At 44.3% G+C, this 14,289-nt stretch overlaps 1 protein-coding gene across 9 annotated transcripts in view; it reads right to left on the reverse strand.

The window, feature by feature from the left end:
• Positions 1-14,289, reverse strand: part of CELF4 (CUGBP Elav-like family member 4) — a 723,065-nt gene that overhangs the window by 81,106 nt on the left and 627,670 nt on the right. For all 9 annotated transcript variants that reach the window (XM_056325512.1, XM_056325515.1, XM_056325511.1 and 6 more), the window contains exon 6: positions 4,983-5,126. In XM_056325512.1, coding sequence (XP_056181487.1) covers positions 4,983-5,126 — 144 coding nt within the window. The remainder of the gene's footprint in view (positions 1-4,982; positions 5,127-14,289) is intronic.

Genomic DNA, 14,289 nt, shown 5'->3' on the forward strand with positions numbered 1-14,289 from the left:
CTGCCCCATTTTGGTCATTGAAGTGTAACAGCTGTCATATGAAGAAGACAGTCTATATTCAGTAATTTTTCCCTGATTTCATACAGTTAGCAGAATGTTTTAAAGTATCTTTCCAAAATAATTTCACAGTAAGAATTGAATAAATATTGGACGAAGAGATTCTTCCCTTCAGTACTACCTCAGATCATTTAGCAGAAATGTCCTTTCATCTCCACAGGAGCCCAGACAGGGAGGCAGAGGGGCGCACCCAGGCTTTTAAGGTCAGCATGGTAGTCACTGCTGCCCTAACTTCCCAAGGTGACCACTTATGATGATGACTGAGAGCTTTGCTATACTGGATGTTCCTAGATTTGTTGCAGTTATTGCCTGCAGTTTAGGAGCTGCAGCATTTGTACTTTTTGAGAGTGAGGAGAGCTGGGATTTACTAGCAGGAAAGGACTTGCTCCAGGCCAAAGAGCAAATGTTACCATTGCCTGTGTTGCCTCTGTCCCCATCTGTCTGGTTTTCCTCACTACCTCTATGCCTGTCCCCTGCTGCAGGATGCAATCAGTCCCATAGCTGGAATTTGGCCAGGAGACTGTGGCTAGCACTGCCACCCCATTTTTTATGCAAACTTGATTTATGACTTTGATCTTATTTTAAATAATTTAAAAATTAAATAATTTATACAGTATCTGTCACTTTCCAAGGCTCCTTCCTTTGTTCTTGCTTTGCTTTTCTGCATTTTTCCATCTTCCCAACACTTTTCGATCTGTGCACGCTTTCTTTTCTGCATGGTGGGGCAGCGGTGACATGAGACAGCTGCTAACTACTTGGTATGTTCTTCACAGAAAGAAGACCTGCAGGAATTTTTGCCACTGTTGCTTATTTGGGCCAGGACTACAGTACCACTATTCATAGTCTGGTTTGATGGTTACTGCTCAGGATTTGGGGGCTGGCCACACACACACAGAGGCTTTAAGGTGTGCTGTGCTGCTCTGAGCTGCAGTGTGTGCCTGCAGGTTTGTGTCGACTGGCAGCAAATCAGAGGTGGTGGGTGCCACCTAGCATCAGTCTCCTCTTCGGGCTGAGTTCAGATCTGTATCTCAAGTTGGCCTTAACTGAAACTGCAGAAACAGCTATCAATACCCAGGTGATGTAAAGCCACCGTAACTTGACAACAAAAAGGGCTGGTGCCCTATACGTGCGTGAATTAAAATAAATAATTGGCCCATAAAAGAAGACATGAAATGAGTATGGGAAGACACTGCTGAAAAGAAAAAAAAAATCACACACACCCCTGAAATAAATTAGTATAGGGGCTCTGGGAGTTTTAGGGAGCCATGAAATCTGACTTGTCTTGAGCTGTTTCCAAAAGAGGGGAGGTGGGTCTGTTATGACTTTCTGTGTCACTGAAAAGGCATACAGAGTTAATGCCAAGCTTTGTCTGGCATGCTTGCAGGTGGCACATGAGGAGGGGAGGCAAAACCACACACAGATGAGAACTCCCTTTGCTTCCTGATCTTTTTTTTACCTCTGGAGCTGAGGCCATACGGCTGCTGAACCCGAGGACTGGTTGTTCAGCTGATGTGAGGCCGTCATTCCTACGAAGGTTAAAGTTGTTTAAGCTGAGGTTGAGTGGCTTGGCAGCGGGCAGTGGCTGGGAGTGAACTGTGACATGGCCATTTGCTGACATGCAAAGGAGGTAACTTAAAGAGCTGAGGTGCAGAGCAGTCCTGGTGGCAACACTAATGACTATCAGTCAAACACTGATGAACTGAGACCCTTGCTGCCTCTCTTCAGTGGTGCTGCTGGATTTGCAAATCCACAGCTGCACCCTAATCCTTCAAACAGCTGTACCATGTAGGTTTCTGCTGCACTGGCCACCTTGATGCATGGAGACCTGTTTTCAGGAGCTAATCCAGTTCCTGTGATGCGCCTGATGCCTCTCTGGGGGAGATTCCACAAGAAACTACTGCCTAGGGGACTCGGCAACCTCCTCCATGGGGACAGACCATTAGAGATAATTGATTAACCAGCTCTCATGGGAATGTCTGGAAACTATTATACGGAGACATCAGACAAACTTGGACTGCAGTGGAATAGCTGAGAGGACGAGTTATGAGTACAAACCAGCACAGTGTCTCATGCTAGTCCTGGCCTTACTACTAAGCATGGAGGCAGTCCCTAAACTTGTGTTATCATCGTACCCCTGTGTGAAAACCCATGGGGAGACAGACAGGGTGTCTCTGGGGAAGAAGGGCAAATAAATAAATCTGATTATCAGCTTTATTCTTACATGGGGAAACGAGGCTGAGGGTCAAATAATTCTCCCAAGGTCACACGAGTTGCCGGTGGCAGTGGCATCAGCTGTCATCACTGTCCTGCTCTTGATGTTTCACCTTCCCTCCTCTTGACTTGCCTTGGCTCTTCAACTTCAGTTCAGGCTGAATAAAACTGTCCCCCCTTCCCCTCTCCCCCTATCGATCCCTCCATCTCTTGCTGGCATTTGTGAGGTGCCAATCACCCTGATATCTAAGAGCCAGCAGTCCAAGGTGGATTAATTGGGACCGAGGGAACGTCACAGAGCCTTGGCGCTCCCTTCCTTCTCTTTTGTGTGAGACTGTGAGATGAAGCAGATAGAAAGAGACAGAGATAGGGAGGCTGATTGAGAGACAGCATCTGAGCACGCTCCGGGTGTATAGGCACCACACAGAAATGTGATCCCATCATTTAGACAGCTCTCAAGTCCCCAGGGTAATTGGTGTCACCAGCTTGTCATATCCAATGGGTCAAGATCTAAAACTTATTCTTTCCCCCTTATTATCATATTTACCATTAAAAAAAAAAAAAAAAAAAGAGGATGGGTCCAATTCTGCTGTCACAGAAATCAATAGGAAAAATATTCATTGGTTTCAAGTGGAGTGGAGCATACCCAAGAATTGTTTTCACTCTTTCTTCAGTGATAAATCCTCATTCAAGCACCTACCCTCCTAACATCCTGCATTATTTGGTGATAAATAGATGGAAGGAACTTTTGTGGTGCAAAGATGCACACTGCATCCTCTTTTGTATCAGTATAAACCTAGGATGGCAATTAGATGTATAGATTAAAAATTATGTGAGAAGAGGTTTTGGACCAGAGCACCAGGATAGTGGTGTCTTTACCAGCTGCCTGATCAATGCCTGTAGTGTAACACCAGAGCCACATCTCCTGCCTGACCCCTTTAGATGTTTGTCCCAAGCTGTCCATAGGTTGCCTCCTGTTAATTCCTCTGGGACATGGAGGCACAGATGCTGCATCCCTCTGCCAGGCTGCTGGCCACTGACCTGAACTCAGCTGTGATTTACTGCTCTTCTACTCTTCCTGCAGCGTTCCCTGGCCAGGAAGGTTAAACACAGCCAAACTGCAGAGGGACAGCTCTACTATCATGTGAGGAGGGGAGCAGGGGACAAAGGATGAAGCAAAGGTTCTCTTTAACTGGGAATAAGAATAGAGAGGGGAAAATAGAAGGAAAAATAAAACTTGCCTTGTAGGCAGAGAATAAAAATGTCCAGAATAGCACCAGAAGGGGCAGCTGGGAGGTGAGGGGGAAATTCTGTGGAGCTCTACAGCATGTCCTCATGACTCTACATGGTTCATGCAAGGGGTAGGCTGGGTTATAACAGGTGTTCAGGGAGGCACAGGACATTCAGCAGAGGACAGAAATGTCAAGGCCCTCAAATTAAAAAAAAAAAGAGATTATGGGGCTGTGACGGGAAATCCAGGGTGCCTACATGTGAGAAAGAAATGGGCAGGCAAGAAAGAAGAGCCTTGCAGTCAGCGCACTGGATGAAGTACGGGTACGTTGGAGTATGATTCCTGAGTTGGCCCTGTATACCTAGGGCAAGGCATTTGGTTTCTCTCATTCAGAAGATGCTACTCTGGAAAATGGGATTAATAGTACTTCCCTCCTGTACACAAATCTAGCAGAGTACAAGAAGGCCACACTTTGCTACCAAAAGGATAAAGCACATAGATGCACTGTCACTGTCTGCAAATCTGCTCCAGAGAAGGCAGCCAAAGTCACCTGGCAGTATTGTGTCTGCCTGCTGCAGGGATCACCTCTACCTTCCTCTGAAATACCTGGCGGAGACCAAGTTACCTAAACTTGATCTTGTCTTGCAGGTCCCTTGTTAATTGCAGCCTAAGGAAAGGTAGTTATGCCAGAGGCATCCATTCCAGGGTTCTTCATCAAGAACCCAGCTCTCTGTATAGCCACATTTTCTCAGGGGCTCAGGGTCCAAGTCTGGTATGTAAGTAGGACACCTGAAGTTAAACAGTGCAACATTGCCTTAAATAGCTGGTGCGTTTTCCCAGTGTGCTTAAATCACATTGTTTTGGGAAACCAGGACTGTATGTGTGCATATGTCTGCTTGTCCATTTTGATATACTCTAGCATGCTTTCATGACTCTAAAAGCACCTATGTCAACAGCTGCCATTTATCTTGTGGTTACTCCAAAGGTACCCACAATGATGTGTGGTGCAGCAGAGCCATCTCCCCCTTTCAGCTGAGTCTGTGTGTCCTTGTAGCAGAGGAGGGCCAGAAAGGTGTTTGTACCCTCACAAACCTTCTTTGGCACCAGATGATGCTGACATGGGGCAGAGAAGCAGGATAAGATGAATTCAGGCCTATTTTATCCAAATCCTTAAAGGCTAGCTGTGATTGGATTTGACAGCAATGGTTTAGACCCTGTAGGAAGTGTCTTGCATGTGTGCACACACGATCACAGTGTGGTTACTGCTAGAATTGGCTATTGTACCTCTTCGACTTGCCTGGCAGATGCCCTTGTCTACCCTGGGTGGCGTGACTTAGTTTGCTCCCATGATGTAATTAGTTTAATGGAGAAATCACTGGTTCTTCCTTTGTTCAGCTGTTCCTCTGCTCACGTGTGCTTTTGTGGACTTCTAGGTGCTATTCCCGTTGCCATGAACATGCATAGAGCCAGTGTCTATACTTACTGCCTGTGCATAGGCGCCATATGCTCCAAACTGGATGGCCATGGGGTTGAACATGCCCATTTGTCCTGCCATTTGCTGCATGCGTCTCATTGTACGCTCCTTGTCTGTATCTGCAAACTTCACCACCAGGCTTGAAGAGGCTCCCTGCATGACAGGAAACAAAAGGAGATACACACGGGAATTAGCCCAATACACATTGGCTCATGCAATCCATACATCCAACACAGATTTGTAACACGGGATCCAGTTGGTGCTGATTTTTTCCATGCAACCTCTCAGACCTTTTGAAATTATACCTTTGCAAGAGGCTGAGAGCATCAGGAAAGAACTAAAGGACCCTGGGGGTGAATGATTGAGGCCAGCAGCCTGGTTCTTAGTTTCCTCCAAAATTCAAACTTCCAGGCTCCCATTAATGCTCTTGCGGCAAAAGCTGTTGCTTTATTCTTTCAGCATAAACAGAAAACCTTCAAAACCTTCTGGCCCAGCAGGCTGGCCTCATCAGAGGACAAAGATCTGGACTCAGTGCAGCAAAATGTTGGAGTTTTGCTGGATGAATGTGGTAGGATTTAACTGATTCTGGCAGAATGTGTTAGCTCTGCACGTGCCAGAACCCTTGAGCTGGATCACACTTTCACACTGCCATGTCTTGTAACCCCCGATTAGAAATCCGCGTCCAGTGAGAAATTTGTGCCCAGTCTTGGAGACAGGATTCAGTATGCTGAACAGAGTGTATGTCTCACCACAAAGCAGCATCTCGTCAGCACTGTTAAACTAGCGGAGCAAAAATCGTACCTGATGGACCTGGTTTTCCGCTCCATGAACAGTAGGAAACAGAGGCTACCACAAAAGACCCCACATTTAAAGCTAAGCTTTTCCAGGAAAGCTTTAAAATGTTTGGGTTATGTCTCCTGTCAACACTGGTGCAGACCTACTGATGATCATTAGAGCTGGCTGCAGAAGTCTGTGAAAAATGTAGAGCTTTTGGGAATGAAAGAAATCCTTCTCCTCCCCAAAATGAGATGAGTGAAAGGTCATTAACTGCGATTCTTAAATTTCTGATATGAAACAGAGATGGGAAGAAATAGATCTGCTTAGGAAGGAAGGCACTGATAATTTTTTTGTCTGGCTGGCTCCAAGGATGTCCTAACTTGATGTGTTAGTTGATTCCCCGCAGCGTGGTGTCCCCAGGGGAAGTGGGGTGTTGGGGAGGGGGGATCTGGCACTAGCCCCGACAGCAGGCAGACAGTTGCCTTGGAAGCTGGGCTGCCACCAAGCCTGGGGAGATGGGCAGGTGAGCTGCCAGGAGACTGACAAAGAGCAGCTGAAAGCACCACACTCCTATGGTACACTTCCGTTTTGACACACTGGTATTTGCTGATGGAAATACATTCAGTGGGGAAATTGCCAGCTAAACCTCTGGCCGTGGCAGCAGAGGAAGTCAAGCTCCATGCCAGAGGTGCTGGGCTGTTGCAGGGCCCTCATTTTCCTAGCAGAGGTGGGCTTGTCTGGGATTGCACAGGGGAAGTGTTTAACTGGCTTACACACACCCCTGTGTCCTGGAACAAGAAAAAATCAAGTCTCAGTGGAAACAGAGTTGCTCTGCTACAAATTGGGAATAAAGTAGTAAACCATAGCTGTGAGTGTACTTATATGTAAGTCCAAGCTATGCATATTCAATAACCTCTCCAGATCCTCAGTTACAAATAAAGACTTGAGGAATTAACTTGCTAAAATAATTAAATAATCTAAGGCCACACAATAAGCGACGTTCCTCGGGATTAGCAGTCTGTTCTGGGAGGAAGTGATTTTCATTGGCAAAGAATCTGTCTTTTTGACCCGTTAGTCTGTCTTTAATAAATCTATAACCCACTCAAACAATGTGGTGAAGAGCAAGGGTTTGAAAGAAGTGCTTCAGGAAAACAATGGGATGGAGAGATGAATGCTCTGTTCAAGGGTGGAGAGCAGTCTTCAGAAGTTATTACAAGAGTAAAATAGAAAGCGTGGCGGGGTTGCCGGGGGGGTGTGTGTGTGGGGGTGTGGGGGGGTGGAAGTAAAAAAACACCTAGCCAAAATTCCCCTGCATTTCTGATCAAGGCTGACTGACTTTTAATTTTTTTAAATCACATGATAAGGTTATTGATCCTTTCCCAAATCACACTCTTAATTGCAGCTCATTGACAAATGAATATTTTAATGCATACATTTCCTGCTAATTATCACCTGGACCAGTCCTTAATTAGATTTCAACACTCATTTAATTAACCCTGATCCAAGAGACTGTTTGGTAACCTGAATCTAATGATTTCAACCTATTTACAGCTGTGTTGGAGGGAGGCACTGGTCCACAGCAGACTGGGCTGTTCAGAGCTGCGGTTGTGATTTGCAGACCAGAGGCTGCAGCACATGGAGGATTTTGAAACTGAGTAAGGTGAATGGGTATTCATCTCTGAAATGGGTTTTGAAGATGTGACCTGCTCTAGTTAACAAGACAAAGAGCTGTAAATAAGTTGGTGTCTTTTTCCTTCCCCCTTTCTTTCTATCTCTGTTTACCCTGGGAGTCTTAAGGCCAGAGAACTGCCTCAGGAAACTGCTGATGCCTCACACTGTTGAAAACCAAGCTATTATTGTAGATGGCATCATGAAAACATGGGTAACCTCCACATGAAGTTCTTGCCCCTGGAGTGTTCTTCCCTCTTGATGTGAGTCATAGTGACTGCACAGCAGCTGTTTGACCCAATAGGATCTAAGGCTGCCTCTTATGAGATGTTTTTCTGGGTTGCCTGTCGCAGCAGGACTTCAGGCCTCTTTGAACATCCCTATCATATACACAGGGCAGAAAGGCCACTGGCAAACAGAAGCAAGTTAGAGCACACACTACAAAGAAAGAGGAGAAAAAGGAGGGCCTTTTAAGAGTGCTCTGCAATGAGATGCACTTGTAAGTGGTTAAAGATTTCTAGCCAGTAGGGATGCTGCATTGCTCTTGAATATGAAGATTGACCTTGGGATTGATGCTTTTTGTATGTTGTTCCTCATGTGCAACCCTTTCATGTGGCCCAAGGAAATCAGGCAGTAAACTCTATCAGATCACCCAGTCCAGGATTTTTACTGGAGGAGCGAAACAGCTGTTCATCTACAATTAGAACAAGACTACTTTCTAGTCCAGTACTCCTACTAATCCACTGGATGTTAGAAATGCCCCAGAATGGGCCAGATATTCCACACAGTAAAAACTGCAGAGCCCTTCACTTGGGCTATTTATTGCTTCCTCAAGAAGTTAAACTGTGGCATAAATCAACTGTTGTCTGCTGACAAAGGCAATAGGTCCTGTCTGCTCGATCATTTATTAGTAATACATAATCCTCTTCCTGCTTTCTCCTGTTGTTGGACTGGACCTCATAGTTTGCCAGCCCCCAAGAGAGTTACAGTGGGTAAGTCAATAATGTTTGACATGTACTTTGAGATCTCTGTGTTAATTCGGAATTTTACTGAGGGAAGGACCTGTTTCTTTCTCTACCCTGCAGATCCACAATCAAAAAAGACTACCGTGAAAGTGAGCATTCCTGCTGGTGCTTCTGCAATAGGCTACTTGGAATTGGCATTTATCTCCTTTCCTATCAAATCAACCTCTTTTTTCAAGTGCTTTGATATCTACTGATGAAAAGGATACTGTAAGGGCTAAGTATTATTATGCTTTCCTTATTCTCTCTTGGGCCAGCAAGTCTACTTAATATGACTACCTTGCTTCCCATCCCCCTCCCATGCACAGTAATGAATTGCTCCCCTTAGTCAGCAGAGTCAAATGCTCTCGAGGCTGGCGGGGTGCAGGAAAAGATGGAGGAAAAATCGCTTTGCACCACACTCACTTTGTAATCCCTAATCAGAATCCTCTGCGGGAAAAACTAATTTCCCAGCCTGTCTTGACGTGTGAAATAAAGTCATTCTTGAAAACAGGAGCCTGACAGGTTGCTTGTGAAATTTCATATTCAACTAAAAATAAAACAGCCATCCATTGATATTTCATTTAAAGGCAAAGGAAAACAAATCTTTTGCCTGGTTGTTGGGACTGTTTCCCATTAGTTATGGCCTTCCAAATGGAGTGTATACACAAATTAAGCAAAACCTTTTCAGGAGACCAAATAATGCTGCGCATCATCAGGGAAAGCTGCTTCTCCCTATAACAATATTCATAGGAAAAGTTTTGTGAAGCTGTTTCCTTGTAGAATATATGCCTGAATTTTCTTTTCCTGTCAGCCCTATAAGTCTGCTCTGACTCAGTACATTACCAGTCTCTACAGATGGTTAGACATCTTTTTCTTGCAGAACTGATGAATCTGGGCCTAATTTGTCAAAGCCATTAAATCATGTTTCACTTTAAACTTAGTGAATGTCCTTTTGGAAGTAAACATATGCAAATACTTTACTGCAAGGGTGTCTATCTCATACAGGTCAACTTTTATGTCTCGGCTAGCACAGACAGAGCCAGTTAAAAGTTCTGGGCCAAAAATATTGGGAAAAAAAAGCTTGTTACATTAAATTCCAGTGACTAAAGCTCTTGAGTATTAGAGATCTGAATATGCAGATCCTATTAAGTATCTTCCAAAATGTCAGCCGTGCACACCAGCTAAAACGCTTAAATGAATAGGTGCTGCTGGATACTTCTCATCTGGGTGATCAGACTACCTTCCTACGTGTCACCACATATGCTTCACAAGGCTTCAGCAAGCCATTTAGGGTAGCGTTTCCACACAAGGATCCTTGATGTTAGGGCCTGAAAGCCAAAGGAGTACTTCTTTGCCTTGGGATCTGTCAGATCAGGCTGTTTGGTATGATGCTTTCTAAGTTTGAAAGCAAAGCCAGATATTTAGTTTTTTAAAATGCTTGTGTAGCTCTATGGAAAATAGGGCTGCTGAATTAGCCAGTGGGGCTTTGACCCCAACATGGATTTCAGACAAGTGAAAAAGAAACTACTGTCCAATTAAAGCTGTAGAGCAGAGGGAATTTTAGCTAGGTAGAAATGTAATTACCCATGCTGGAAGATGGCCAGAAGACCAAGACTAACATCCCTCTCCTCTTGTGAAATATGCTATTTTTTCCTGTACTCAGGGCTTCAATTTCGTGTCTCATCTGTAAGATGAGTAGGACGGCAGTCACTAGGAGCTATTTCCACTGTACAGTCCTGAGAGGTGGTTTAGACACACTTGAGATGAGAGTGACAGAGACGGAGTGGGGAAGGGAGGCATTCATCCAGGGCTGGAGTGACAGACCCTTTGATAATGCTGCTCCTTCAGTAGAGGGGATTCTTCACGCAGTGCCTAAGTAGAGAGTTGCTGCAGGTACTTCCCTTCACAGGTCTCCGGAGCTGTAATTTATTTGGAGTGGAAGCTTGATTTAGGTTTTACTTGCCCGTACACTACTTAGCAGGTGTCTCTCTGAGCTGAAGTTATTGCTTTCCACGGGGCAACAGAATCTTTGACTCCTGGTGGCACTGTACCCAATTCTAATTAGAAAGAACTCGATAAATAACCTGGATATTAGTATGCCCCTCAAATCAAAGCCAGATATCCAAAAAACCTGAACTTCAAAGCAGAACTCTTCAAGCAGCTCTGTGTTTTTCAGCTCAGTCTATGGATGATAAAAGTCCTCACAGAATCATTCGCCTTCCTTAATGCATTATGAAGTGGAAAGTGTTGTTATACTGATAGACTGGAAATTCTTACCTGCTATTTAGGAATACGAAGCAATAAATAATTCTTTTTTGTCTATTTGAAGAAAAACTTAAAATCCAGAATTCAAAAGAAATCGTTATAGGTTTCCCTTTCCCAATGAGAGTAACATGGCTTGCAAGATAAGGTGTATTTAATTCTGTCTTTACTAAAAATACACTTCCCCTGAAAATATTCTTACAGCAACAAATGATGTAATTTTTAAATAAATTATTATTACTTATTAAGAAAATGTTTGGTAGCTGCAGCATAGAACCCCATGAAAGCTAGTATCTGAATGATCTCTCCATTATCCTAGGCAAGGATGAAAATAAAGATTAAGTGGAATAACTCCAGAGCCATGAAGTGAATTGTCTATTGTGAAAGCGAGGGAGCATCACAGCCAGGTATGGAGGCCCTGATGCTTTGGGACTCTGCTTACATGAGCCCCACTCTCCCTTGGCAATTCAGGATGAAGACATGAACAGCCTAAGATGACCTGGAAAGAAACAGATGTTGAGGAATGTCTGGCAAGCTGGGCAGCTCCATTACAACTGTGCACGTGACATAAAGGAACGTTTTAGTCACACTGAGTTACAAATACACTGCACGTGACTGGGCATCCCAGATCAATGTCGTGCTGTATAAATCTAGGCTGTCATGGTGTAAAGCATATTGCTTGATGGGACAGTAAGAAGTATTTGCATTTTTGCATCATATTTAAACTGAAGATCTCCAAGCACTGTACATCCATAGGGTCATTAACTGATACAGGATTGTGTTCACAGGGAGGTATCACCCATGCTTTCGTATGGTGAAAGACATGGTCAACTGAAACTATGAGACAGTGTAAACTCAGAGAAGCTCTGCTGGTTTTGGCGGAATAAAAAGTTGATTTATGCTGAAGGATCTGCCCTTACTGTATTCCACCCCACCAAGACTGAAACGTGTCTCCTTGTTGCTGGGAGAGACTTCACAACCACTGTTCCTGTGAGTACCCACACAGACCTTTGGGATGGGAAGTCAGGCATATTCCCCTACCTGATTTCACTTGCCAGCAGACATCTGAGGCAAAGACATTGGTGTCTGGTAGAATGCTTCACATTTTTGAATTTGTGCAGACATCTGTTGAGGGACTTATCTGAAAGTTATAGTTTTGATCTAAATACACCTTGGCCTTTAAAAATTCATTTTGATCTTTGCAAAACACATTTGGGTAATAGCTACTGAATGACTTAATGCCAGCTATGCTTTGATAGGGATGGCAATCTACCAGTTACTAAAGACTTTCTGTTCTTAAAACAATGTGTGTTATCAATCCAGACCGCCCACCTAACCATGGTTGGGAAGGAGTGAATTAAAGGAAAACAAGCAGAAGCATCAAGAGTGATTTAATGTTGATCCAGAGCCCACTGAAATCAAGAAGATCCTACTGATGTAAACGAGATTTGGAGCAAAAGAAAGAGGAAGGGAACAGAGGGGGAGAAAGAAATCCTCCAAAGCAAGCAAAGAGGTAAAGACCTAATACTGACATCTTCATTCCTCTCTGTGGTGGGAAGAGCACATCCTTATTAAACGAAGGTGGTGAAGCCCAGTGGAGTTCCCTCCAGTAGGCTGGGAACACCTCTGCCAGGCAGGGAGCATTTTATGCCTCCCAGACCGCAGGCTTACCAATGACTCTGATATTCCAGAAAGGTCAGTGCTTGTGAGTTATTTTAGCCCCTGCAAGACCTAATCTCATCCAGACAATAGAACCGCTGAGTGCCGTGAGCCTCACAGGGGCTGCTGCTGGCACCAGGACTTGGGCAATGCTTGGTGGTGGCACGGTCCAGCTCCCACTTTCCCCCAGCTGCCTCCACATCTGTTGATTTAGTCCCCAACTCCTCTTGGACCCATAGACAGTTACTATGGTGCCAATGAAATGTCTAGAGCAAGGCTGTGCAGCTCATGAGCACTTGTCCCTCTTATCCCGTTTGGGGCCAATGAACGCTGCAGTTTGGAGGGAGCAAGGAAGCCTGGAGAACACAGTGAGTGAAGCCTGTCACATCCCATGGGTCTCTCCCTTGTCCTGTAGGATGCCTGTATGGCTACAGAGATGTGACATGAGACGTAAAGGCTGTCTTTGGTGCCAGTATGATTCATAGCCCTGTCAGGCAGCTGGACTGCCTGGATTTCTATTCTGGGACCCAGAAACATGTGATTTATTAGTTCATTTATGGAACAAGGGGAGAGGCAGAAGCATGGTCTTATGATTTTATTTTTTGTAGAAAGAATTAAGGGAAATTATGGTAACATTGGGAAACTGCTGGCCCAGAGGTTGTAGAATCAGCTGTCTTGGTGGCAGCAGTGGGGTGGGATGGTCTATGAAGCTTAGTTCGCCTCCAGCCAGAAACCGCTGCCCAAAGGGAAGTGAGGCTGAGCTGCTGAGAGCTATTTGATTCTAACGGAAGAAATGTCTGCAAATTAACGCCTAGGTATTACACATCCATTGCTTCTTTCATCCCAAAGGAGAACACATGACTTTATAAATGGCGTTCAGGCAGCATATTCAGAAAAATCATTCATTACTGGAAGGAAGGCCAGGCCTGCTGCTGGTGACTTATGAATGGGTTCCTAATGTATTATTGTTTTTTAATAGAAGGAATGGGTGTGCTGTACCTTGCCCTGAGTTAAACAAGCAGTCTGTCTGTTACACGAAGACTTTGCATGGAGTGTATGTTCTTTAGAGAGCAGCAGATCCATACTGAAGAGAAGAAAAATGGGTCTGAGTTGGCATCTCCATTCTCTTCCATCAGATTCTCCAACATCAACGAGGCCTCAACCTTCTGCGTTAATTTGAGCAGATGGACTTACACTGATGATACTCCTCTCTGCCCTAGACTTTGTGACTTTGGGCAAGTAACTTTAAGGCAAGTTCAGCTGCAAGGCATGAAGGGCACTTAGATGCTGGACTTTCATCAACTTTCACCTGGAATTACCTTTGAAAAACCCCCCTTTATGTTTCTGTGTTCCTGTAAAACTAAAGTCTAATGACTTTTCAGTTTCCTATTTACCCTGACAGCCTGAGGGGATCAGTGACTCTCTGTCTCTCTACTGACTGTCACAAGGCAGCTTTTATTAACTGAGAACCTGAGTCCACGCTGGAATCTCAATGAGAGTAAATTTTGTTGGTTAATTGCTATTCTGAATCATGATCTGTTTAATTGTTATCTATTTGTATTATCGGTTTATCTAAGGTTCTGTTTGTGTTACCTGAATATTTTGAAGATGCCCTTGGGAAGTGAGGTGGTGGACTGATGGCTTAAAGTTTGACCTTCTTAATTCTGCGTTTTCCAGATTTAAGTACATATGAAGATTTAGATGCTCAAGTATTCACTGGTTATTACTTTTCTGTTGGGACCAGGAAGAAGAATTGCTGTGGCTTTGGCTACAAAATTGCTAAATAGATTGATTAATTGTGTATAATACCAGTTAATTCCCAGACATTGTATCGTCTCTTCTTTTGCTTATCTTTTGTGTCTTGTCCCTTAGAGAGACAGTCGGATGAGCTAACTGCAGCCATTTTGGGGTATCTATTCCAAACCGTCAATTACTTAAGACAGACA

The sequence above is a fragment of the Falco biarmicus genome, chromosome Z (genome assembly GCF_023638135.1).
Source record: "Falco biarmicus isolate bFalBia1 chromosome Z, bFalBia1.pri, whole genome shotgun sequence".
In the NCBI taxonomy this organism is placed as follows: domain Eukaryota; kingdom Metazoa; phylum Chordata; class Aves; order Falconiformes; family Falconidae; genus Falco; species Falco biarmicus.